At 38.9% G+C, this 25,884-nt stretch overlaps 3 protein-coding genes across 4 annotated transcripts; 1 reads left to right on the plus strand and 2 right to left on the minus strand.

Moving 5' to 3' along the window:
- Window positions 1-607: 607 nt before the first annotated feature.
- On the minus strand, window positions 608-16,402 carry LOC122028831 (protein STRUBBELIG-RECEPTOR FAMILY 3-like). 2 transcript variants are annotated; one of them, XM_042587762.1, is made up of 18 exons: window positions 16,206-16,402; window positions 15,428-15,562; window positions 15,052-15,181; window positions 14,907-14,978; window positions 14,694-14,759; window positions 14,530-14,601; window positions 14,377-14,448; window positions 14,222-14,269; window positions 14,076-14,141; window positions 6,498-6,563; window positions 5,495-5,874; window positions 5,345-5,404; window positions 4,959-5,266; window positions 4,226-4,491; window positions 4,001-4,139; window positions 1,609-1,748; window positions 1,367-1,523; window positions 608-1,069 (listed from the first exon to the last, which is right to left on the minus strand). In XM_042587762.1, exons 2-18 carry the CDS (start codon window positions 15,537-15,539, stop codon window positions 983-985), a joined length of 2,241 nt encoding a protein of 746 aa, XP_042443696.1. In that variant the 5' UTR covers window positions 15,540-15,562; window positions 16,206-16,402; the 3' UTR covers window positions 608-982. The 2 variants fall into 2 exon arrangements, with proteins under 2 accessions (XP_042443696.1, XP_042443695.1); XM_042587761.1 differs by having other exon boundaries at window positions 14,222-14,293; window positions 16,206-16,401.
- Window positions 16,403-16,843: 441 nt separating this feature from the next.
- On the plus strand, window positions 16,844-24,004 carry LOC122030139 (peptidyl-prolyl cis-trans isomerase CYP37, chloroplastic-like). The gene is made up of 12 exons (XM_042589302.1): window positions 16,844-17,074; window positions 17,972-18,241; window positions 18,311-18,400; window positions 19,035-19,130; window positions 19,428-19,535; window positions 19,622-19,671; window positions 21,096-21,198; window positions 22,417-22,470; window positions 22,636-22,791; window positions 22,883-23,005; window positions 23,427-23,476; window positions 23,613-24,004. Exons 1-12 carry the CDS (start codon window positions 16,898-16,900, stop codon window positions 23,722-23,724), a joined length of 1,389 nt encoding a protein of 462 aa, XP_042445236.1. The 5' UTR covers window positions 16,844-16,897; the 3' UTR covers window positions 23,725-24,004.
- Window positions 23,756-25,161, minus strand: LOC122030140 (caffeoylshikimate esterase-like). The gene has a single exon (XM_042589303.1). It carries the CDS (start codon window positions 25,159-25,161, stop codon window positions 24,157-24,159), a length of 1,005 nt encoding a protein of 334 aa, XP_042445237.1. The 3' UTR covers window positions 23,756-24,156.
- Between the last annotated feature and the right edge of the window lie 723 nt (window positions 25,162-25,884).

The raw sequence follows: 25,884 nt of genomic DNA on the forward strand, positions 1-25,884 counted from the left end.
ATTATTTATTTAGTATATTAAAAAAATTATTAATAAATAACGTTCATTAATATTATTCTACGAACATTAATGAACTGAACACATATATATTTAAATTTTTTTATTTAATTTAACGAATTGTTCAAAATTATTTATTTAATATAAACAAATTCCCATCAATTAAATATAAAATTTATTCACTGATACTTAGTTCATTTACCTCACAGGTCACCCGAGTTGATATGTGGTGGGATGCTTGTCACATGAAGTCGCGGGATCGAAATTCAAAATAGTCAGGATGTAAATTCCCGATTCCTGTGCAACTCACTCCACCTACCACATACTCACTCAGAATGTTATGATTTACCTCCCTCGTGATAATCTTGGATCAGGTATGACGGGAGCACTGACGACGAGTGATTTTATCTTTTATTTTTTTGTCACATTTACCATCCTACTTTGGATGGCGTTGTGTTTCCCACTGATGAAACATGGAAGCAACATTCCGTCAATCGTCGAACACCTGCACCGTAGTCATCTTCGATGTTAAAATTTAAGAGGAACTTCAGGTCAATCCAAAACATTGATGCTGCATGTTCATTATAAATGTGAAGGGACTTTTTTTTCCTGCTATATTAAAATAAAATTTATTTAAGAATATAATAGAAAGTGTCATTGATGAAATGTATGACTTAAGAAAAACGAGGCTAAACAGAATTCCTAGCTCCACAAACCATGGTATACATTGGGTTCAAGAATTTATCTAGCTAGATCAATGAAGAGAAATGCTTTACATCGCAAGAGAAGAGATGTTTATTCCTACTTGAGATAGTACTCGGGTCATCAGGAAAATGTCCCAAAGGAGGGTCTACAATCAGACCCTCAGAGCCACCAACCATTCCACAGGTGGGCAAATTTGCAATAATTTATGTTCAGTCAACGTAGCAAACAATCAGCTCCACCTTGCTTTTGTGATAGATTTTTCCCTTCTTACACTAGACACTCAATTTCTTGCACCCTTCAGATCCTTGATCATGCGAATGAGATCCTGAACAACATCAGACATGGCCGGTCGGAACTCTGGCTCTTGCTGAAGAACATAATCTCATGTTAGGACAGAGCATACAGATTATTTTTCTCTTAAAAATTCCAAAAACAAGTCAAAATAGTTGTAGCAATATTTCAACACTACATGTGCCAAGACAACTTGCCCCAGTGCTTGAATTAACATGAAATTAGTTTATCTCTAGTCCATTATATGTTTTGGTATCAACATATTTTTTTGTATTCCAGGATAACATATGCTATTATAAGTTGAGTGGCTTGCTTTGGATGAGAACTGAATGAAGTAGGCCAACACCAACAACATGAGATGTCTAAAAAGTACCTGAATGCAGCGGCTTATAATGTCAGCAAAGCAGGACAGCGATTTCTCAGAATACCTTCCAGCTAATGAAGGATCCACCATCCTTGTTAAAGCATTGATGTCATACAGCTGAGAACTAGCCCATCTCACAAGATGTTGTTCAGCACGAGGACGTGTGCTGCAAGGGAAGAACACTATCAACCATCACAAGATTGTCAGAAATGGACTGATGAAAAGTTATAAGCCATCTACATATTTGTAACCTGTCATATGGCTTGCGTCCAGTGAGAAGCTCTAGCATGACAACACCAAAACTGTACACATCACTCCTCTCAGTATATTGTCCACCATCATTGATCTCAGGGGCTTCATAACTGTACAATGCACGCATTCGACCTGATAACTGGGAGATATGACACCAACACTTACATAGGATTTGATGCTTATAAGTTGCTTTTTAGTAAAAATGCTGATATAAAGTGCATATGTTACAAATTCATAACAAATTATACTATAATTATCAATGAATTTATAATCAGAGATGATTCTCAATACACTTTATGCTTATATCTTTTCCAGGTTTTATTATTCAGGAAAACCTTTTATAGTTGCTTCCTTGGTAAGGCAAGAACCAAATTTGCTTTCTGTAGCAACTACTCTTGCTGAGCCTAGAGTGGCCTTGGTCTTAGCAAAATATTGAAACTAAGTGATAGAGACAGCTCAAGTGGAATTCAGGTAAGTCCACTCGACATATAAATCGAGCATCACGTGTGTGCTATGACCGCTCAATTGGCAAATGTGGGTTAGTCCTAAGGTTTAAAATCTCGAGCCGTGCTGAGATTTCGGTTCCAGACCGGAATGATATGATTTCGGTATCGTATTATGTCATGTCAATATGATTTCGATATTTATTTATTTATATATATAATTGTTAGATAAATATGTTTATGGTATATAATTTAAAAATAATTTGTATATTAATTTTATATAAATTTTCATTATTGAACGACTTAATATTATTTTAAAAAATAATTAAATATAATTTTCGTTAAAAAAATTGATCTATTAATAACTCAAATTAAAATTGATATATTATATTACCTGATGGAAGCATTGGTTTTAATACAAAGATGTTATTTTATACATAATAATTATATAAATTAACTATTTATTTATTAATTTAAATAATATATATTTAAAATAGTAAAAAAAATTAAAATATCAATTAAATATTAAAACAGTAAAAAATAAATAAATAAAAAATATCAAAATATAAATTTAATTTGTTAGAATTTTTAAATGAAATTTAAATCAATAAAAAATTTAGAATATCAATTAATAAAATTTATTATTATTTTTAAATTTTAAATATATTTTATTAGGATAATTTAATTAGAATTTATGAAAGCCTCTTTGAAATACAACAACCAAACATTTTCTCACTGCTGTATGAATCCTTTTAGACCATTGAACTCTATCTCCTATTATATCATCATCTATATTTAAATAAATTTTATCTTGTTTTATTGTTACTAACCAAGTCTTTTTTGATCTTCCTCTTCCTCGTTTGATATGCATGTTTATCATAGTTTCACATTCCCTAACTGGAACATTTATTGGTCGTCTAAGTATATGTCTGTACCATCTTAAACGTGTCTTTCGGAGTTTTTCCTCAATAAATGCAACTCCGACTTTCTCTCTAAGCCTCTTTGAAGTATCGCACTTAAATTAGGAATTGTTTTAATTAATTAAATTTATTTTTAATTTTCGGCGAATAACGATGCTTGCGTGTTGCGAGACGCCGCTGACGGCACCGGAGGCGTCGTCGCTAGAAGCGTAGCAGAAGCGTCCCCTGATGCTTCCGACGGTGCCAGAGGCGTCCTACGTCGACATTCCTTCTGGCGCACAACACGGCGCATGACAGCGCCGCTAGAAGTGTTTCGTGATGCTTTAGCGCCGCCAAAAGCGTTTCACGACGCTTCCAATGCTGCCAAAACCGTCCCGCGACACTTCCGACGAGGCCAGAGGCATCCTGCAACTGGTGTCGACCTTCCTTATGGCGGGCAACATGCACGTGTGACACACATGATGACGCACGACGAAATCGTTGTGCGTACTGTGCCGGTTTCGCTCCGTCATCGGAACGGTAAAAACCATCCATGCCGCTCGACACGGAACGACATTTCAATCACGGGTTAGTCCTGCTTGGCATATAGATCTAAGCTTATAGATAAGCTATGGCATGGCAGATGCATCATTCTTCACAAGGCTGGCAATGTAAATACGATGTTTTCAAATATGTTGCAAATCTGCCACATAGTTACCCATTCGGTTACGCAAATCTGGCAATGTGTTTTCAAATATGTTATTGGGAAAAGTTAACCAAAAAGTTAATAGTAGAGTACCCTTTTACTATCCAATCAATTTCACCATTTAAATATGATTTTTTTTCGAATATACCATCATCATCTTCTTGTCATGTGAACATTTCATGTGATAAAGAAATCACAGATTGTAAAGGTAAGAAAACCACATTAAGGTTAAAAGATATTTTATTTCTATTTTACAAACTATGAGAGTGAAACAATATTCTAAGCTTAAGGGGGGCAAAAGAATCCATAGGGGTAAAATGAAATATTCTCTATTTGTAATTACCTGAGTCACCGAGTTGGATGACGTTAATGAAGACAAACCACATTCTGTAACACGGACAACAAGCTTATCATTAATGAGAATATTGGCAAGTTCAAAATTTTGGTGCACGAGTGGTGGTTGGCAACCCTTATGAAGATACCTGAAACACAACAAATGCAATTCTCAGTGCATGAATTTAGGATTCTTGTGCAGCATATACAAGGATTTACAGAATTTCACACTTACTCTAAGGCCCTTGCTGCCCCTAGGGCTACCTCAAGGCGGGCAACCCATGATAGTTTACCATTGAGATCATCTCCAACATGAATCACATAATCTAATGTCTTCTTACTAAAGTGCTTGTAGACAAGCAGACGCTGATCAAACTCGGCACAGTACCCAACCAGCTCAACAATGTTAGGATGCCTGAGTTCAGAGATGGTTAGAACCAGTTCTAAAAAGTCATCAACTGGCATTCTTGAGTTCACGTTGTCAAGCTTCAGGACTTCAAGCTGTAAGCGAGAATAATATATTTAATCAGGATACTGAAAATGTCTCCTAATATAGGTCTATTGTCTGATAAAGTTTTTAAAAAATTAGTGAAGATTCTAATTAAGGATCAGTCAGTAGCACGGATCCAAGACACTGTTAACTCAAAGTTACAAAGAAACACATACATGCACGATATAATTTTCTGAAGACTGCAGATACTCAAAATAAATAATATTGTAGAAATTACATGGTCGAACTGAGAAACTTTAGCCTCTTCTATAATTCAAGCAATAGACTCAGGAAAATTTAGATATATTATTAAGAGTTTTCCTTTTCATTTATATCAAGAGTCTATAAGTGTGTAGAAGGTCATCTGGCCAAGTAGTAAGTTGAGTAGTTATTTATTTTTCACATCCAGCTGATTTGTAAACTCAACAAACCATTATAGCCAAAAAATGTCAAAGTTCTGATATACAGTCTTCCATACCTTTCTGCCAGAAATCTCTGCAAGGTATACCTTGCCCAACATACTATCTCTGACCAAATTTTCTTCATTAAAATAATTCGTGTATTGTTGAAGTTCAGCAACAGAAAATGATGTAGCAGATGTTGGGGGAGTGTTTGTTTGCGAAATGCTAGCGTGTCTACTGGGAGCAATTGGCTTCACAACAAATTTTTCCACAAGAGGCGGAGGCGGCGGCGGCGGAGGCGGAGGCGGAGGTGGGGGCATAATTAGATCAGTCTCTCTCACATCAACTTTGTGCTCATTCTCCTTTTCAGAGTTCTTAGACACTGCTAAAGTCAAGGAAATTAGCTACAAAAATATTAACTAGAGTAGGAAAATCATAAGGCCAACACAGGAATGGAACACACCTGCAATCATTGCATTAGATCCAAGTTCCTTCGCTTCATCATTGTGATTCACCTTGGCAACTGCAAACAAGCACCCCAGATCAAATAGTTTCAATGATATAAGTTCATGAAATCAGAATCTCTACTACAATAGATGCATAAAAATCTTACATTCAGTCACTACATTGTTTGTCTTTGCAGAATGTTCTTCACTTCTAGGCTCATTGAACCTTCTTCCTGGGATTTCGGTCTGGCTTTTCACCAATTGATCATGGTCTGCCTTCCTCTCTTGGTATTTTGATATACAAAAGATGACCAGCAAGATAATGACAATAGCTAGAATCAAAGAAACAACAACATATGCAACAAGTTTCAAAGTTGACATTTTTCCATTGTTCCCACTGTCAGGGTTTTCTTGACTTGATGGTTCATTCGAAGAGTTTGTATGTTTGGTATCAGGGACTGGGATTCCTGAACGAGCAGGTGGTGATGCAGATTGAGGCGGAGCCATTGATGGTGCAATAGAGGTAGTAAAGGGGTTTCCATCTTTTCTGTGAAATAACCATACTAAATATTAGACGGTCCACTGTATAAATACATATACATGGTTGCTAAATATATAAATTATTTAAATTATTATAGTTCATTCAGAAATCAAAATCAAAATTTCCTTGTAATCTGGCAAATTGATATTTAATTGCATAGTGATCTAAAAGTAGTGTGTTGGGATTCACATTGAAAAGATTTGGAAAAGATTATGAATTCAAAAGGATGCATGATATCTCCATTGACATAAGACCTTTTAGAGAGAGCTCAAGAGCAAAGCTATGCGGACCTAGATCAAAAGTGGACAATATCATGCCATTTTAGAGATATGCGAACATCCTTCGGTCCAACAAATGGTATCAGATCCATGGTCCTGGCTAGATGACATGTGGGGTGACCTTGAACTAAGTTGAGGTTAGGTCTGGAGCTGGTTAGGGTGACCGGATGCCTGTCGGGAGGCTCGGAGCAAGTCAAGATGACCGGATGCTCGCAGGGAGGCCCAAAGCAGGTCGAGAATGACCGGATCCAGATGCTTGCGAGAGGCCCAGAGCAGATCAGGGTGAACATGCTTTGGGCACAACATAATGCAATTGGCATATTGAGAAATTTAGAATACGGTGATTCTTACTTGAAATTTGGAATGTTGAACAGCTTCTCTGGGACAGGTCCTGCAAATAGATTATTCTCTATGTTCCTGTCATGCCAAATTGAGACATCAGTAAGTAAAAAAAAATATGAGAAGATGCTGTATCATAACTAACAAATAGCTAAGTGGCAATGAAAAGAGCATCTGCACTGTGAAAAATGAAAATTGTCGAAGGCAGAGTTTCATATCCTTCTAGAGCTCTGCTCTGCTTTAACATGGACAACAAATACTCACACAATCAACCTACATTTCTCTAAAGGTGCAGCTTGATCAATCTAACTATCAATTACATGATTATTTCATCTTGCCCTACACGTATGATCAACCCAGGACACTTTAAGTATGCAATTATTATTTATTGTTGCTCTTGTGTCTAACGATTTTCTTATGGACAGCTTCCCAAGTTCTCCCTTAGCCATTGGAGATGAATTCCATCAAGCTTATTCAGACATTGATCGAATTCAATGATGTCTTGGACGCTCAATCCCCTGTAGAGGCAAGGTCAGAATTCAACTCATCCCCTCGGAGCAGTGCAGTGGTTAATGCATAGGGCGTTGTCATATAAGATCATGGGTTGAAACTCGGTGTCTGAGCATGCCTTCCCGCCTTGACCATTGCATTAATGGTTAGTAGCCACCTGTGATTTACTTCCTCCATGTTGACCTAGAGACGGATTGACGGGACACTGGAGACAAGTAAACCGCCTTTTTGCCACATAAGATCAGGATTCAACTCAATGAAATCCATCCCTATCAACACATAAGATATATTAGGTTTTCATGAATCTTGAGGGTTTTAGGTCTAGCAAAGGATCACAAATTGCATTTATCTCTTCTAGATATCCTTATTGTTATTGTTCAAAGTAAAATCCTAAATTCTCGTGTATTGGAACCACGATTTAGGTCTTTATATAGGAAAGAAGATATACATCAAAAGACAAAAATACCCCTATAATTATTCTAACACTCCCCCTCAAGTTTGAGAATATAGATCATATACACCAAGCTTGTTACATATGTAGTCAATTCGAGGACCTCTAAGTGACTTAGTGAATATATCTGCTAGCTGATCATTTGAGTTGACAAAACTAGTAGATATTTCTCCAGATATGACTTTCTAAAATGACAGTCAACTTCAATATGCCTTGTCCTCTCATGGAAGACTGGATTTGAGGCAATATGCATAGCGGCCTGGTTGTCACATATGAGTGACATTTGTATAACCTCTCCAAACCTTAATTCCTGAAACAACTATTTTAACCATATAAGTTCTTGACTAGCAATAGCCATAACTCGATATTTTACCTCTGCACTGGATCTTGCCACAACATTCTGCTTTTCCAAAAAACAAGGTTACCTCCGACAAATATACAAAATCCAGAAGTGGATCTTCTATTAGAGGGAGATCCTGCCCAATCTGCATCAGAATACCCCACGACTTGAGTATGTCCTTTGTCTTCATATAGAAGACCCTTTCCTGGTGCACCCCTGATATATCGAATAATGCGAGTTACGGCATCCCAATGTTCTTTGCATGGAGAGCTAAGGAACTGACTTACTACACTTACTGCAAATGAGATATCCGGACAAGTGATAGTAAGGTAGCTTAATTTCCCTACCAATCGCCTGTACCGTTCAGGATCTGAAAGAGGCTCCCCCTGATTTGGCAGGAGCTTGACATTAGGATCCATGGGATTGTCAACTGTCTTTGAGTTTAACATTCCTGTTTCTTCCAGAATATCCATTGCATACTTCCTTTGGGATATAATGATCCCATCTTTAGACTGTGCCACTTCTATCCCTAGAAAATATTTGAGTTTGCCGAGATCCTTTGTCTGGAAATGTTTGAAAAGATGTTGTTTTACTTGTGAAATCCCAAGATGATCATTACCTGTGATGACAATATCATCAACATAAACCACTACATAGATGCAACCAGTAGATGAGTGGCGATAAAATACAGAATGATCAGCCTAGCTTCGAGTCATGCCAAACTGTTGAATTACAGTACTAAATCTACTGAACCATGCTCTGGGTGACTACTTAAGACCATATAAAGATTTCCGCAAGCGACATACAAGACCAGAAGACTCCCCCTAAGCAACAAAACACGGAGGTTGCTCCATATAGACTTCCTCGAGCAGGTCACCATGTAAGAATGCATTTTTGATGTTCAATTGATGAAGGGGCCAATGGCGAATTGCAGCAATAGACAGGAAAAAACGCACAGAAGACATCTTGGCAACAGGAGAAAAGGTGTCTCCATAATCCAATCCAAATACCTAAGTATAGCCTTTAGCGACAAGACGAGCCTTAAGCCGATCAATCGTGCCGTCTACACCAATTTTCACTGTAAACACCCATCGACAACCAACTACTAACTTCCCAAGAGGTAGAGGAACTATGTCCCAAGTCCCACTGCTTTGTAAGACACTCATTTCATCAAGCATAGCTTGTTTCCATCCTAGATGGGCAAAGGCATCATCTGCAGTCTTTGGAAGAGAAACAGACGACAAGGAAGACAGACAAAAATAATAGGATGGGGAAAGACGATGATAGCTCAAAGAAACATAGTGAAGAGAAGGATTACGAGTGAAACGCATACTCTTTCAAAGTGCAATAGGAACATCAGAGGCAGAAGATGGGACCGGAGGAAACGGCGAAGGACTTGACTCCAAAGATGTGCCCACAGCAGTGTTGGTCGACGACAAAGCAAAACGAGGACGACGCTGATAAACCTGCAAAGGAGGAGACGAGGCCGGAGATGATAGAGGCACCTCCGAAGGATAAAAGATAGTTACTGGTGCAGGTGGAGAGGGAGAAACCTCGACCTATGAAGCGAAAGGACCAAAAAAAAAGAAACCGACTCAAAGAATGTGACATCAGTAGAGATGAAGTACCGACGAAGAGTAGGGGAATAACACTTGTACCCTTTCTGAGACCGTGGGTACCCAAGGAAGACACACTTATGAGACCGGGGAGAAAGTTTGTCAATGCCGGGATCAAGAGCATGAGCAAAACATATAGAACCAAAGATCCGAGGTGGTAGAGGATGAAGAGACTGATGCGGATAAAGTACCTGATAGGTATTTTACCCTGGAGAGTGGATGAAGGCATGCGATTGATGAGATAACATGCAGTAAGTACGACATCACCCCAAAACTGATGAGGGTCATTAGAATGGAGAAGAAAAGTCCGAGTGGTTTCCAGAAGATGACGATTCTTGCGTTCTGCAACCTCATTCTGTTGAGAGGTATGAGGGCAAGACGTGCGATGCAACACACCATGAGATGTCAAGAAGGTACGAAATTGAGTAGATAAATACTCGCGTGCATTATCACTTTGCAAAATTCGAAGGGAAGTACCAAATTAAGTTTTTATTTCAAGAAAAAAGGATTCAAAAATAGAATACAATTCTGAACGATCCTTCATCAGATATAACCATGTACAACGGGAAAAATCGTCTATAAAAATAACAAAATACCTTGACCCCATTGTAGAAGAAACACGACTCGGACCCCAAACATCAGAATGAACCAAAGCAAAAGGAGACATAGCTCGACTCTCAATACGAGGAGAAAAAGAACTACAAACATCCTTACCTAATCGATACGACTCACAAGATAAAGACTCTAAGTGAAAAAGACTAGGTTGTAACTGTTTTAACTTATTAAGACCTGGATGTCCCAACTGAGCATGAATAAGTAGTGGAGATGCCGCTGCCGAACCAACAAAAGAGGGTTGTTGAAGTCGATATAGGCCATGAGATTCACATCCGAAGCTAATCATCCTCCCCGTACTCCGGTCCTGTAAAGAAACAGATGTATTAGTAAAAGAAATGATACAATCAAGAGATCGAATAAGTTGACTTATCGATAATAAATTAAAGGGAGCGCCGGGAACATAAAGAACATTATGAATGGACAGAGAAGAAGAAGGATGAACAATGCCAATACCCTAGGATTGAGTTTGGGAACCATTGGCCATGGTGACCATTGGCAAATTACTAGAAGTATTGAGAGAGGAAAATAGAGATTTATTACTAGTGATATGATCGGTGGCCCCCGAATCAAGAACCCAAGGACCCGAAGAACGAGATATGCCAGCAAAGGAAGTACCAGCGTGTGCAATGGTAGCAGTGGAACCCAAAGCCTGACGATCCTCAAACCATTTCAGAAAGTCAGTATAAGAAGGTGTTGAAGTTGAATCCGGTGTCAACTATGAAGTGGAAGCTGAAGAAGCAACATAACTCTGAACGACCTGGCAGCACGAGGACGACCATATAGACTCCAGCACTTATCAATCATGTGTCCCAGTCGGTGGCAGTTATCACACCAAGGACGACCTTTGCCACCCTTGCGAGGTGGAGGTCCTTTGTGTTGAAAGACCAAAGCTGACGAGTCGACAGGAACAGAAGAAGGCAACGTCAAGACTTTGGCCGGGACATGGAGAAGAGTCGCCCAAGTATTCTCCATAGTAGCTTCTGTGGGGCTGCCCAGGATCTGGTCACGGACATGAGAATAATCTGTGGGCAGACTATATAAAGCCAGAGACATAAAAAATTTCTTCCGATTTTCAGGCTCTTCAACAGGATCGGCCGCAGGTGGGAGCAGTTCATTGAAGTCACAAAGAAGGCTAGAGACTGAACCTAGATAAGTTGACATTGAATCCTTAATCTGATGGGTGCTGAGGATGGTCATAAGATCTTCACAAACTTGATAGAGTCGCCGAGAGGTGTTTGTAAAGAGTTGTTGAGCTTCTGTCCAAACAGCTTTACATGTTTTGTGAGTACGGAAGATACTCCTAAGAGATGGATGGATGGTGGCTCGGATAATACAACACAACTGAGCATCAACCTTCTTCCACAGAGGACGATCGATGACTTGAACATTTTCTTCAGTTTGAGTGAGATGTGTCTCATAACCCTGTCCAACAAGCCAAAGCTCAATGTGAGATGCCCAAGAAATATAATTTTTACCATCCAACTGCTCGGAAGAAAGAGGTGCAGTGATATGGTTGGTAAAGATTGAGGTATCTGGCTTTGGGACGCCAGATGTAGCCATGAATAGAATTGTGAACCAGGCTGCTGGAATATACGAAGTGAGCTTGCTTATTTTGGAAGAAAGATGAAGGACAGTGATGTGCTGGTGCTACCGGAATCAAGAAGAAAGAACAGTGATGTGCTGTCGGAGTCAAATCCACACTGAATTCATTTGATATTCTTGTTTACGCAACCGCATACACGGGAGTTGAGCAGTGAAGATGATGTAGCTTTTGTTCGGAGATAGATGCCCACACCGAGATTGCTGGAGTTATGCTCACCTTCGCAACCACGTCCCTGGGAAGTCCACAGCAATGCTCAGTGATGGAAGAAGAAGAACAGGCTCACCAGAGAAGAAGATAAAATGGCTGGTTGTTCCCTCCTCTGTTAGAAACCCCTTACGTTCGCTACCACGTCGACAGGAAGTTCGCCTGAGGCTGGGGACCTCGTATTAGGGTTCTCTACTGGCGGAGTGGATCTGCTCTGGCAACACAACTGGTGGTGAGGGGATGCTGGTGACAGGGCTTGTTGGCTTCGAACCGAAGCTAGGGCAGAAGACGGCTAGGGTGAGAAGCCTGGCCTGGAGACGAAAGCAACGCCACGACTTGAGCGAGGTGAGAGACGCGCCGTAGAGGAACGAGAATGTGGCGGCGGAGGATGCGGAGAAGATCCGTGAGGTTGGATTCGAAGAGGGCCCAGACGAAGTCGATGGTGAAGCCTCGATCGGAGAGATCGCGTCGTTGGCTGCCGCACCCGAGACCTTGTCGCTGGCGCGAGGATCCTTTCTGTGGGTGGGATCGGGGACTGGGAAGACGCTCGGGTGGTGGAGACAGAGGGAGCGGCGACGCAGGGGGAATGGATGGGGAAGGAGATCAAATCCTCTGTCCCCAAATTTCTCTGTCCCCGTGTCCCCTTGCCGATCGGACGGACCAGATTACATCTCAAGTATGCCTTGCACATCACGAAGATACTGCACACATCTTAAAGATGTCATGATACCTTAAGATGTAATCTGGTCCGTCCAATCGGCAGGGCACACGGGGACAGAGAAATTTGGGGACAGAAGATTTTATCTGATGGGGAAGAGGCAAAACTACGGCGGCACAAGGAGGAAAGAAATTAGGATTTTAACCTGGCTCTGATACCATGTTCAAAGTAAAACCCTAAATTCTCGTGTATTGGAACCACGAGTTAGGCCTTTATATAGGAAAGAAGATATACACCAAAAGACAAAAATACCCCTATAATTATTCTAACAGTTATAAAAAGGATGATTCTTTTATTGGTTGAGTATCGTTTTGGAGAACAATATGTATTCAACTATTCGCCACTAGTTTCTCAATTTACTTCCTCCCCTTTCTGTTATCTTCTTTACTCTACCTTCTCTCCTCACAGCTTATCTCACACCTCTAGTCTTCCCATTAAATTCTATATTGATATGAAGTCATAGTCACCCACCATTGTTTCAAATAATTTGTGCTTTACACAATATTGTGCATCCAAAGTAAGGCATTGTGCCCTTCCTTTTTTTCTTCCATCACTGTGAATTGTCAAACATTTCATGTGAAAAATGGGAGTGAATTTGCAAAACAGAGTTTTCATGCATCCACACATAGTAAGACATGGATCTCAAAAGGTAAGGTTCATGTGCCAAATACTTCCTCTCTTGGTTAGGTACCACAATGCCATCTCTCCTGTGTCAACGACTTCCATTAGAGGAGAATGATAAATTCCAGTTAAGGACTTCAGAGAGCCTGTGGGAATTCCACCATCATTTAGCTCAAACAGATTTATGGCCATTTAGGATACATTTAACATATAAATATATATATTAATTGTTGGCATGTTAATCATTTTCCTTTATCATACCTTTTCTAACAAGATTGCACATCTACCTTGACACTATCTTATCAATTAAAGTGACTTTTCATACTAATTTCCTAACTTCTGATCCATAATATACATGGTTACACATTCAACTGCAGTTTTATCAACAGAACAAGAAGCCCACAAAGTTAATCCCACCCTTAAAACTTGAAAACGTACACAAATCCCTATGGTCCTAGTTTTCTTTTCATTAACACCATTCTCAACAAAAACTCTAATATAATTTACACAACCACAGACAATCAGTATGATGAGACATATCACCATATGATCCTAGATAATATGAGAAATGATGTGAAGGTATCAGAGAGCAAACAAGTGCAAACAGGAAATTGATTAAAGTTCTGATATAGATACTTGAGAGAAAGAGGACGTTGGGATGCAAAGATCTTCTTCAGAAACTTGATTTCAAATTCATTAGAATATAACACTCAAACATAACACCAAATAACTAATAGTTGGGAGAACCATGGTTTGATGATTATGATGATGACACCCAATAACTAAAGATCTTGTATGGGAATAAGCCTAGACTCCTACAATTAATTCTTAGCATAACCCTAGGAGTACAAATTAACAAACTAGAAGAAAGGAAATATTTTTCAAAAATATCAGAGGTTTAGGTGGCATTACAAATTGATGAGAGGAAGATCTTCCAACACATTTAATAAGCCAGAGAGCTGATTATTCTGCACATGACTACAAAAAGTAATCATCAAATTTATATCACACTCAAAAGAGTTAAGATAAATAATCTTATGCATTCAGCTGAAACTCACAAGGTAGTCAAAGATGACAAGTTTCCCATTGAAGCTGGTAATGGGCCACTGAAATTATTGAAAGAAAGATCCCTGATTGAAATTGATGTGTTAACCATCAATAACAAAGGATAAGCAGAAATGGATAAATAAGTGAAATACAACACCCAACCCACAAGTTTATTAGACCAGTTTGGGAGCTAAAGACATCTGGCAGATCACCACTCAATTGATTGTTATTAATTGACCTGAAAAGCACAAAGACCACCAATGGAATTGAAACTAAAAAAGGATGCACTTGATAATGTATGCAAAACAAAACAAATTACATGTCTGTCAGAAGCGTTAACTGCGATAAAGAACTTGGGATGCTGCCTGTGAATTGATTAGCTGAAAGAAAACTGTCCCAGTAGAAAACATACAGGTCATCACAAAATAAGAGTAATATATGGAAAACAAGCAAAGCTAGATCAGATTATCTGTTAAAACATACAATGTACGCAGGGTAAGAGGAAGATTTTCTGGTATGCCTCCACCAATGTTGTTGTTACTCAGATCTCTACAACCAAAAGTAACAAGCAAAGATCAATACACAGATTCCAGATGATCGCATGAGCTCTGAGAAATTGACTGAATAAATTGAACAATAAGACAGCATAATTTTTAATTCTAACAAAAGAATGAAATTGCATCAACTATGACTGACATTGAAATTATTGACGAAAATTTGCCTAATCCATCACCCAGTTGTCCTCCAAGATTTGCAGCATTGATAATTCTATCAAAATAAGACCATTAGGATAAGAACTTATGACTGTTCAATTGGATAAGTTAGGAGGAAATTACCGTACATTTCAGTTATATTTGAGTTAACACATCGAACACCTTGCCAGTTCTCTGTGCAGGGATCTCCTCCATTAGCAATCCAGCCAGGAAGAGGAGGCGAACCCAGTGCAACATAGAAGCTATTTATAGCAGTAACTAAGGAAAAAAAAAGTTTGTAGCAGTATTAACATGGAGCATTGCATTTGCAATCCATGTACAAAAAAAATCTAGATGTCCTACCACAAGTATAAAAAAACGATCTATACCATCTAATTTAACCATGTATGTGATGCAACAAGAACAATTGCACACAACAAAGAAGAACAAGGGCAAATATAACCTATAGCCACTTAAAGAAAGAAAAAGATGTAATTTCAAGAAGGAAAACAAAACTTAACATACCATCTCGCTCATCAGTGAATGAGTAGCAACGTGACAAAACAAAAATCACGAGCAGACCAACCCACAAGATGACCCTTGAATTCATGTCATTCACTTGGATAAATAACACCATGAAACATCAAGCTTCAAGTCGTGCTGAGATAAGTACAATAACAAACATTAGAGTATACTCACGTTACTGGTCCAAACTTAAATAGAGTGACTGAAGGAAGTAAAATTTAAAACAACAAAGCCACACTATTTGCCATACAGAGGAATGCTCTTACATTGTTAATAGTCTACACATACCTTTGCCCTCATATATTAATAAGAACTACAAGGAACCTAACTTTTTCCTCTTGATATTGATCATCATCCAACTCGTTACTAAAAGAGGAAGAATATACTTATGGAGAAAAAAAAACTTTCTAATATATATTAAAACTGTCAAAGAAAAGTCAAAACTTTGGCTAACAATGGAGATCCAAAGTTTACTTCCAAAACTAAAGAATAAACGCGAACAAAAAGGAACTTAAAAAACCGGAACTTTTCTCGCTGCCCTAACAAGCCACCAGACCTAAAATCCAGCAGCAAGAACCACAATACTTGACAAAACCCCATCTTTCTCTCATAAAATCATCATATCGAAAAGTAAAACAAAATGGTCCATTTGAACAGCCAGGCAAAAAATTCCAACTCAACCATCAACTCCAGAATGCAGCTCCGCGATGACCAAAAAAGGCAAGACATGAAAGCGAAAAACGAAAGACGAAAGCCAACAGATCGGGCGATTCTGCACCTCGACGAGGACCTCGCCCGGGGGCCGCCGTCTCCGCCAGTCTTAGCTGCTAAGTTTCGACCGAATCTTCAGATTTCAGCGATAGACAACAAAAGTAGGGAGTAAAAGACAAAAGCGAGAGAGAGAGAGAGAGAGAGCGAGTAGGCAGTGACGGCGAACACTGCTGGCGTGGGTTGCTGCTTTTCTTTGCGATCCAAAACCTTTACGTGTTGATTTTAAAAATTGACGGAAAAGAAATAATTCAACGAATCTAATTCCACTCTTATCCACAACTAGAACATCCAAATCAAACTCACTCGCCCAATCACGTTTATCGGACGCCAAACAACGAGATTACGAGAGCTTAGGCGTTAAGTCGTTGTTAATGTGACTGTTTTTCTCAGTCCGAGGACGCCAAACTTCTCTGTCATAAAGTGCCGTTGCTTTCACGGAATTTCTATGGAATTAAAAACTTTAAAAAATCAATAATTTGATTTTTGTTAACCAACTATTAATCGTAAAGGTTTGTTGTTCGATGGGCCGCTGCAGTTGGAAACCCAATTAGGCCCAAACAGGTCGCTGAAGCTCAATTGGGCCGACCTGGCGGCCCAATTTCGGATGCGGCGTGACGATGTGTGGTGGTGGATAAACCAGGGAGGAAGAACAAGGAGAGGGAGAGAAGACGAATCATCTACTTTCTTCTTTCTCTAATCATGGCGCCTTTGCTGGTGCCGTTGGCCGCTGGTCGTACGCCGTCCTTAGTAGCTCACTGGATGGGATCGTCACTTCTCCTTCCTGTCGGTAGGCGGATGGGACCCCCGAGAAGCCAGAAGAACAAAGTTCGCATTCGGAGCTGCGCCATCTGCACCGAGAATTCCACGAAGTGTTCGGTGAGTGCGAAGTTCTCTTCCATGTGGTTCGGGACTTCCAGTGTTGTTTGTTGCTGTGTAGTAGCTTTCGGTTGACCTCCCATCGAGAACTGAAATTTGCTTCCTATAAATTCGAATCTCTCTCCGAGTTGATAGTCCATTGCATAAGCATGAATTAAGTAAACGAAAATGTCATAGAAGGAGAGAAAAAGTTAGCTGATTTCTGTGAAGGTTTGATGTGGAGCAGGACTGGCTGAGACCGCTCATGCTGGCATCTGTACTTCTGGAATGCCTTTATGTAGTCTGTAGGACCTATCGCGATGAGGAAGAATGTTCTAATCCGATACCTAGATACATACTTATGTTACGCGAGGCCGCAAATTTCCCCAGTCTCTTTGATGAGTTAAATTCTTTAGAACATACTATTGGAAATAAGACGACAACAAACACAACGCACAAGCAAAAAAAAAAAAACTGGCAATGTATGTCATTTATCTTTCATCTAGCCCGCAGAGAGAATTTATATGATGCGATAGCAAAAGTAAAGAACTGGTAAACACCGTCTGCGCTAATGTGCAAGAGATGATTTATTCCAAAAACTTGCTGAAAAATATTTGCTATAGGAATTTTTTATTTAAAAACTAGAGAACACGGCTACTCCTTTTTCGGATCCGTTTGATCTTTTGGTTGTACTTAGGCATGTGATACTCTCCTAGTTAAATGAACTTGATAGATCTCCTCCTATATCCTTCTTCAAATGGGAAGAAATAGAAAAATTAAAAACCTGATATATTGTTGGTATCATACTTATGCTGTGTCAGAATGAATCAAATGTGTTAAAATATAATAGAATTTTGGTGTTTCATTGTTCAGTTTGACCCGCTTGTGTAAACTTTTCCTTATCCTTTTTTTTTATAGGATACCAAGAAATTCTCAGATCTGCATCAGATATCATGGTCTTCCATTTTATCAGTGCTCAATGTAGGAAGGAAACAAATTTCTAGAGCGATTGCAGTGATTCTTTTGTTTATGCAAATTACATTACCACTACCTATGAGCTATGCGGACCTAGAGTTTCTTTATTATGCAAATGCGGTGCTTTATTCGCCTGATACTAAGGTCCCAAGAACTGGAGAACTTGCTTTGAGAAAGGCAATTCCTGCAAATCGAAACATGAAAGCTATACAGGTAAAGTATGTTGCTATAAAAGAACCTTCTTCTGACTTAAATCTATATGACCCTCTCTTTGCAATATAGGACTCTTTGGAGGACATCTCATACTTGTTAAGAATACCGCAAAGAAAGCCCTATGGTACAATGGAAAGTGACGTGAAGAAAGCTTTGAAGGTCCATTGCCCTTTTCATCCTGTTCTTGTAGAAGTTGGCGTCCTAAATCAACTCTTTTGGAGCTGTAGGAAACTTTTCTCTTCCATTTAGTGTCTCTTAAAATCTATCATTATGAATAAGATATTTGTAATCTTGTTGGCTTGAGCTTATATAAACCTTCCACTTATTTTTAATTGTTTGAATAAATTCCTTAGTTCTTTGAATTTATTGGCATTGAAATGGATAAAATATATGTGCTTCCATTTTCATCTTTTCCTTGCAGGTGTTATTACTTATTAACACAGCTGTTAGCTATTTATTCCACTAAGGAAAATAAAATCATGATCATCTTCTTTATTCTCTAACATTATGAATTATAAATAGTAATTAATTGCCAATATGGGTTAATATAGAATATTTGAGTCTATACTTGAAAAATAGAAAAATATTTACCTAGTGACACAATTAGGCTCTGTAGTTCTTCAATTATTTCTTTTTCCTCCTTTCACAATGATTTATATATGAGTCTAGTAGTTTCATCAATTCAATTATTTCTTTTTCCTCCTTTCACAATGATTTATATATGAGTCTAGTAGTTTCATCAATTCAATTTAGGATTTACTGCCAATATACTAATGTTATTTTCTCTTGTCAGATTGCAACTGAGGAAAAAGATTTAATATTGACTAGTATACCAGGAGAACTCAAGGAAAAGGGATCAGCACTATATTCTTCTTTAATTGATGGAAAGGTACATTTCTTTTAGGCACTCAAAACTATGGGAATTTAAAATACCATGATGTTCACCTTTCAGGATGTCATCTATTTCATTATGATCTTTCCTCAAAATTATTTATAGCCTGAAGACAGCCTAGTCTTACCATTTACTTGCCATTAACTCTTGCTTGGTTCTTTGTTGCAATGCATATTGGAGAGGAAGCTTGCTTTTAGATAAATCCCAAAGCTTTTGAGCTATCATTCTCTTGCATTTCTATAAATTGCTTGATTGACTCAAGTATTTAGGAAGAATTTGCTGTATGCTTTTCAGGGAGGACTGCAAACCCTAATTGCGTCCATTAAGGAAAACGACCCAGACAGGGTATCTGTGGCTCTTGCTTCATCTCTTGACACCCTAGCACAGTTGGAATTGCTACAGGTAAAATCATCTAATGTTATAGTATACAAATAATAAAGCAATTCTTTCTTCTGACTTCGCTGTGATTTTTTCCCCCCTTTAAACAGGCTCCAGGCTTGTCTTTTCTGTTGCCTGAGCAATACTTAAAATATCCAAGGTCATTTCTGCAACTCAACTTCTTTCAACTCCAGCCTTTTATATCTGCTAAACTCTAGCTTCAGAATTAGCATTGTCTTGTTCTAATATCTGCTGATGCTCCATATTTGTTTAGTTTGATTGAAACATCAGATAGTAGACAACCTCTGCCATGATGCTTCACTAACTCGATTTCTCTCTTTTTTATTCTTTTTTTCTACTTAGTCCCAAAAAGCACTTTCAGCATCTAACGAATTTAGGATTGGTTTGGGGTTTTTTTACACCAAAAGATGCTTGCAATCTATTTATCATGACAGATTTTTCTCTTTTTACCCTTGAGATTAAATTTAATTATTGCATTGCAACCTTGATTAACCTTCATAGAGGTTGAAGTAGATATTTACAATAACTGTTGCAATAGTTAGGGAGTCATAGAGTATGTTAGGTGTGATCTGTAGGTGCAATAAGGAAACAGGCATAGTTACGGAGTCATAGAGTATGCTGTAGATTAGTGGATGCTGGACTTTGGTGTATTATACTATGTAAATGTGTTGAATAGAGGAGATGTGAAGTTACAATGAGAAGAGTCGCTGCTTTATCTCTCTTCTCCTGTTCTGGCTCTATCTTTCAAAAAAAAAAATCAATTAGCCCTCTCTCCTTGATGCTCTTCCAAGTTGTACCTTTGAACAATCCTATTCTGTATGATTTGCAACGATCATAATTTCACCTACTCAAAAAAAGATTACAACTATAGTTATGTTTGGTGTCATAATCTAGATAGATTCTTCTTGCACATATCCTTTTAAGAGTTTGGAATTAGTTCAACGGATAAAAAGATTTTGAGATGTATAAATTGTATTTGCTGAAACATAAGACAATCACTAGCAGAGCTCTGATTGTTTCTCCATATTCTCTAAAAAAGAGTACTATCTCCAAGAAATCTAGTTAGGTTATTGCTATTTTGATAAATTAATATTTTTGTTACCCATATTATGTGAATTAAGTTTCAGGCATAAGTAACAACCAAAAGAAGATTTTATTCATCCAAATTTATCGTGATAATAAATTTAGAAAGTACTAGCATGATAAGTGAACATTGTTTTTTAGCTCAACAAATTTTTATTTGTATGTCTCTGTACATCAAAAAATGATAATTTTGTTCTTAAGCCAATGATTTGTTTTCCAACATTACAGAGGGCTCAGAATCACTTTGTCATTTGTGGGCAAAGTTGAAATAATTTTTTGCTGTTTATTAGTAAAGCTTGCTTGCCGGCCTGAATGATTTTTGTGATACTAAAAAACTAGTGTTTTATGTCATTGTTCATTTGTCATGGACTCATGGAGAGAAGATAACTCTCTTCTTTCAACTATAATTAAGCAAAGGATTTATATTGGTACTTCCTATGAATAGAGAATTTACATTGATCGTGTTCCTTCTATTGGTAGGCTAACAGGTAGAGGAACAGTTGAAATAACCATTGAGAAAGTGGATGGCAATACGTTCCCCCCTATAGCTGGTAGTGAACCAAAAAGTACAGCTACTATTCAGGTTCGCTTCATGTGGTGCAATGATAGCATTAATGAAATCAATTTACAAAGCATACATCTTCAAATCATTATAATCACAGAAATGCTAAAACTGGAATGCCTGCACAGTCAGATATAAGTATATCATGATAAGACTGTTTTTTAGTAGATAAACAAGAAAGATGTGCCAAATTGTAGTGTTATTTAATGCTTGTTTGAACATTAATGACATGTTGAGATTGAGTTGAAGAGCTTCAGATGAGATTTGAATTATATTGCATATGTTTAGGTCAGATTTGCAGTTAGATAACAAGAAGTGACTTGAGCTTTAAAACCTTCTTTTAGTCATATATAGACAGGCCCACATTTTCTCAACAGTCTTTTATCTACGATGAATATGGGGGGCTAAGGTCTTTAGAAATATGCATGAGAAATATAGTGTGCTTATCATTCTATCCAACAGTGCTAATGAAATCACTTTGGTCTGGACCACATGTTATAGGTCTGTTAGGACTTTGTTAAAACCACTTCAAAGGATGAAGGGCTCCTAGTGCATATAAGGCCTTGAGACTTTGCACTTCTTGCCAATATAGGACTGCATTTTCATTGTAGCCGCTGACGGAGAACTGAAGCTTGTTTTGTTCCTGCAGCGGTAGTCATTCATGCAGTTATTCTGTGTATTTGATTTAAATCATGTGATTATGGGTCTGTTGAAGTATTGTCCGCTTTAGAAATGAGATTCTCATGGTTTTCAAAGGCTACCTCATAGGGTGAAAAAGATCTTTTGAGTTGATGCTCTCCACTCCTTGCCAACGTGAAATTAAAGACCCCTATCATGTGCCCATGATGAAGAATCCACGTGTCAAGAGCAACTTTATGCTCTTGAATAAATTGCAGCGAAGTTTGACTAACATAAGTCTTAACAAAGGAAAGTTCAACTTGGGCAATCAATAAAACAGGAATTTTTGGAAATCCCAATGTATTGGTTATAAATCTAATTATCTTTTTGCCCTTTAGTTTGGATTTATGTTTGTTGTACAAGTCAAAAACCTACTGCAGTCAGTGATTATATATCTATTAACTAAAAAAGTGTACACGATTTTTTCTGTTTTCTACTGAAAAATTGTTGATGATGACGACAACAACAACAACCAAGTCTTTTCCCATTAAAAATTGTTGATGACAAGATATCTTATTGATTCACAAATTTTACTTTGTTGTTTGTTCTTGACATCCACAGGTTATCCTGGATGGGTATTCTGCCCCACTAACTTCTGGAAACTTTGCAAAATTGGTAAGGTATCTTGAATATATTCTTTCATGGTAGTTACTGGCATCTAGTAGGCTTTATCAGGAATGGCAGTAACAAACTTTATGCTAAATTTATACTAAAGTACTTTTAGTTCTTAAATTTATCATGGCCAGTTAAGAAGCATGGAATTAAAAGTTTGGGATACAGGTGACTGATGGAGCATATGATGGAGTCAAGTTGAAATGCGCTAGCCAAGCTATCTTATCGGATAACGAACTTGTGAACTATGGCTATGCTGTTCCACTGGAAGTAATGCCTTCTGGACAATTTGAGCCATTATACAAGACTACTCTCAGTGTTCAGGTCTAAATGCCTTCTTGTTTCATTGGTGATAATTGGTTAATGGGTTATTCAATTCGTGCTTAGATCATCTTTTTGAATTTGGTAATGATAGGACGGAGAGCTGCCTGTGCTTCCTCTCTCTGTGTATGGAGCTGTTGCCATGGCACATAACATGGACTCTGAGGAGTACTCTTCACCATCTCAGTTCTTTTTCTATCTCTATGATAAGAGAAATGTGAGCAAATTAATATTGTTCTTTATCATGTTTTAGTCAAAACCCCAACTTACAGATATGCTTCGGTTGGATTTCATCTTAGACAAAATAATTGAGACTTAAAACGTTAACCACTTGACTATTTAGATGAACCAGGAAATGTGAAAGATTCAAATGGAGTCAGGGCAACTTTGTTTGTCAGATGATGAGCATTGCAATATTTATCATAAATACATAATCAATATAGTCAATTTGCCGATAATATATCATGGTACTATAATACTTCATGGTCCTTTACTGATGTTCCTGGCCAATTTAACATGTAACTACTATTCATATAGTTGGCATTATGGATGTTCTTCATTTTATCATTTTGGTTTGTGTGATTATCATCTATCGTTCATCTAACTTCAATTGCCAAGTGTTAATCCTCCTTTTGCAGTCTGGCTTAGGAGGTTTGTCTTTCGATGAAGGCCAATTTTCAGTTTTTGGGTAATTCTTAATTCTTCGACTAATAAACATTTAGGAATAACTTTTACATGATGCACTGTGCGCCATCAGAATCAGATTTACTTGGCCTTTCATGATTGAAACTTCTTGAAATTATGCTACCATTTTCATTTTGCAGATATACAGTCAGGGGCAAAGAAATATTACCCCAAATAAAAACAGGAGATATTATCAAATCAGCTAAGTTGGTTCAAGGTCAAGACCGCCTGATTTTGCCAGAAGCAAGTTGATCTGCCCGAGTGTGCTCTTCCAAATTTTCACGCCTCAATCGTAAGAAAACAAAGCCCTCTTTCTTGTCAAGCAACTATCTCCGGAGGCTACATCGAAAGAAGTTACTACATCTGGATTGTACAGAAGTTTCCAAACTGAGTAATTTGTTTATCCAATTCTTCAGTTATTTTTCAGCATTGCAACTGATGTGATAATTATCAGTACTTAATTTGCTTTCTTGCTTTCGAGTGCTTGTAAACTGAGTGATAAAATTTCTCTGTTTCAATCCTTTGCGTTTAATGAATCTGTCGAAATTCTTGTGTGTCTAAATTCTCAAATCCCATTGGAAAAATATCAGTTTGAATGCTGCTTACAAATTTAGGGCTATTGCTTCACAAGCTTAATGTAAATCAAAGAGAGCTTCTCTTTGCAGGCCGCGGTACTTACTCGGGTCAAGCAGCGGTTTCGCCGTCGCCGTCGTCCTTGCCGGCGCCGGACCTCTGATTCAACCAGTTGAGGATGTCCTTGCGAACCACAGCGACATTCTCGTCGGGCTCACCGAAGAGCAAAGAGTGCAGCATGCCGTCGTAAATCTTGATGGTCTTGTCCTCGCTACGGGCCGCGTCGTAGAGAGCCCGGCTCACGTCGGGGTCGGTGACCACGTCGGCGCTCCCGTGCAGCACGAGGAAGGGGATGGTGACCTCCGAAAGCCGCGCGTTGAGGCGGTCGGTGACCCTCATCAGCTCCGCCACGGTGCCCAGCCTCGGCCGCCCCCCGTACCTGCGTGGGTTGCTCGCCGCCACCACCCTCTTCTGCTCCACCTTAACCGATTTTTCCACTAGGTCCGCCGTCGGCACGATCGGCAGCGTGGGGGCGAACCTCGCCATGAAGGTCAAGATCTCTGGCACCGGCCACTTCGGCCGCAGTCTGTCGGAGATCCTGCACATGGGGGCTACCAGCACGGCGCCGGCCCACACCTCCTCCTTCTCGATGAGGTGGATCAGGAGGCAGATGGCGCCGCCCATGGACTCGCCGTAGAGGAAGCAGGGGAGGCCCTGCATCCCCGGGGAGCGGCGGATGGAGCGGAAGAAAGCGAGGCAGTCGCGTGCGGCGGCGTCGACGTCGGGGACGAAGGCGCGGAGGCCGTCGGAGCGTCCGTGGCCGGGGAGATCGAGGGCGAAGCAGGCGAAACCGTGCTGGGCGAGGAAGATGGGGGTGGATTGGAAGGTCCAGCTAATGTCGTTTCCGTAGCCATGGATCATGCACATCACTGCCCGGGTGCTCCGCGCCGCCGGCTCCGGCTGCCATGAGCGGGTGAATAGTTGAAGGCCGCGTGGGGAGGTGAAAAAGGAACTGGTGGCGTGGACGCCGTGGGCGGCGTAGTAGTCGGCCTCGTCAGCTGGATCGTCTCCCCAAAAATGGCGGCGAGGTTGACTCTTATCAGGCGTCGCCGCCATGGCGAAAGAGCCTCTGCTACTGTTTTGACGGAGGATGAATGCGTTGACCGGGAAGGGAAGAGTGGTAGGGGAAGGTCTCCAAATCCACAAGAGAAAGATAGCGGCGGTTTGTATCGGGCCTTTGTACCGTGGCCGTAATTAATGCCCGATATGTGCCTGCGTTTTTTGGAAGATTCCGTTATAGAAGCGGGGTTTTCGAGAAAATGCTAGGGCTGACGTTTGTCGTGATCCGTACTGGGGAAGAAAAAATTCATTCTACCCACCTATACTTTACCTATTTTTATTTTGCTACTCATATTTAAATATTTTATTTCGCCATCCTGGTTTACTAAGAGCACCGGTAATGCAGAGGTTAATGGGGATGTTATAATATTATTTTGTTATTTAAAGTATTACGAAGGAGGGTTGGAGTGTTATAATATCCCTTCGTTTGATCGCATTAAGTAAAGGTGGGTGGGCCAGTGTTGACCCACCTCATGTTTATTTTTTTTATTTATTAAAAAGTTATATTTGTGTATATATTTTTTTTTTTTAGTTTTTAAATTTTATTTATTAAAAAATATAAATTTTAAAAAGTAAGATTATTATTAAAAATAATAATAATTTAAATATTTTAAAATATATTTATTTAATATGATATAATTTTAAGATGATTGAGTAAATTGTAGACTCATTATTAATAAGTGTTAATGTTAAAAGAAATATGGATGAAAGAAAAATATT

Source organism: Zingiber officinale, chromosome 10B (assembly GCF_018446385.1).
Source record: "Zingiber officinale cultivar Zhangliang chromosome 10B, Zo_v1.1, whole genome shotgun sequence".
Lineage (NCBI taxonomy): Eukaryota > Viridiplantae > Streptophyta > Magnoliopsida > Zingiberales > Zingiberaceae > Zingiber > Zingiber officinale.

Excerpts from the sequence above, each read along its gene's own strand:
- LOC122028831 (XM_042587761.1), bottom strand. The coding sequence starts at position 15,539 with ATGGTGTTATTTATCCAAGTGAATGACATGAATTCAAGGGTCATCTTG. Across the intron at positions 14,760-14,906 it reads TTTTCGTCAATAATTTCAAT|AGATCTGAGTAACAACAACA; the intron begins GTCAGTCATAGT and ends TTTTGGTTGTAG. Across the intron at positions 4,492-4,958 it reads CAGAGATTTCTGGCAGAAAG|CTTGAAGTCCTGAAGCTTGA; the intron begins GTATGGAAGACT and ends TCTCGCTTACAG.
- LOC122030139 (XM_042589302.1), top strand. The coding sequence starts at position 16,898 with ATGGCGCCTTTGCTGGTGCCGTTGGCCGCTGGTCGTACGCCGTCCTTA. Across the intron at positions 19,536-19,621 it reads CACAGTTGGAATTGCTACAG|GCTCCAGGCTTGTCTTTTCT; the intron begins GTAAAATCATCT and ends CCCTTTAAACAG. Across the intron at positions 23,006-23,426 it reads ATCTCTATGATAAGAGAAAT|TCTGGCTTAGGAGGTTTGTC; the intron begins GTGAGCAAATTA and ends CTCCTTTTGCAG.
- LOC122030140 (XM_042589303.1), bottom strand. The coding sequence starts at position 25,161 with ATGGCGGCGACGCCTGATAAGAGTCAACCTCGCCGCCATTTTTGGGGA.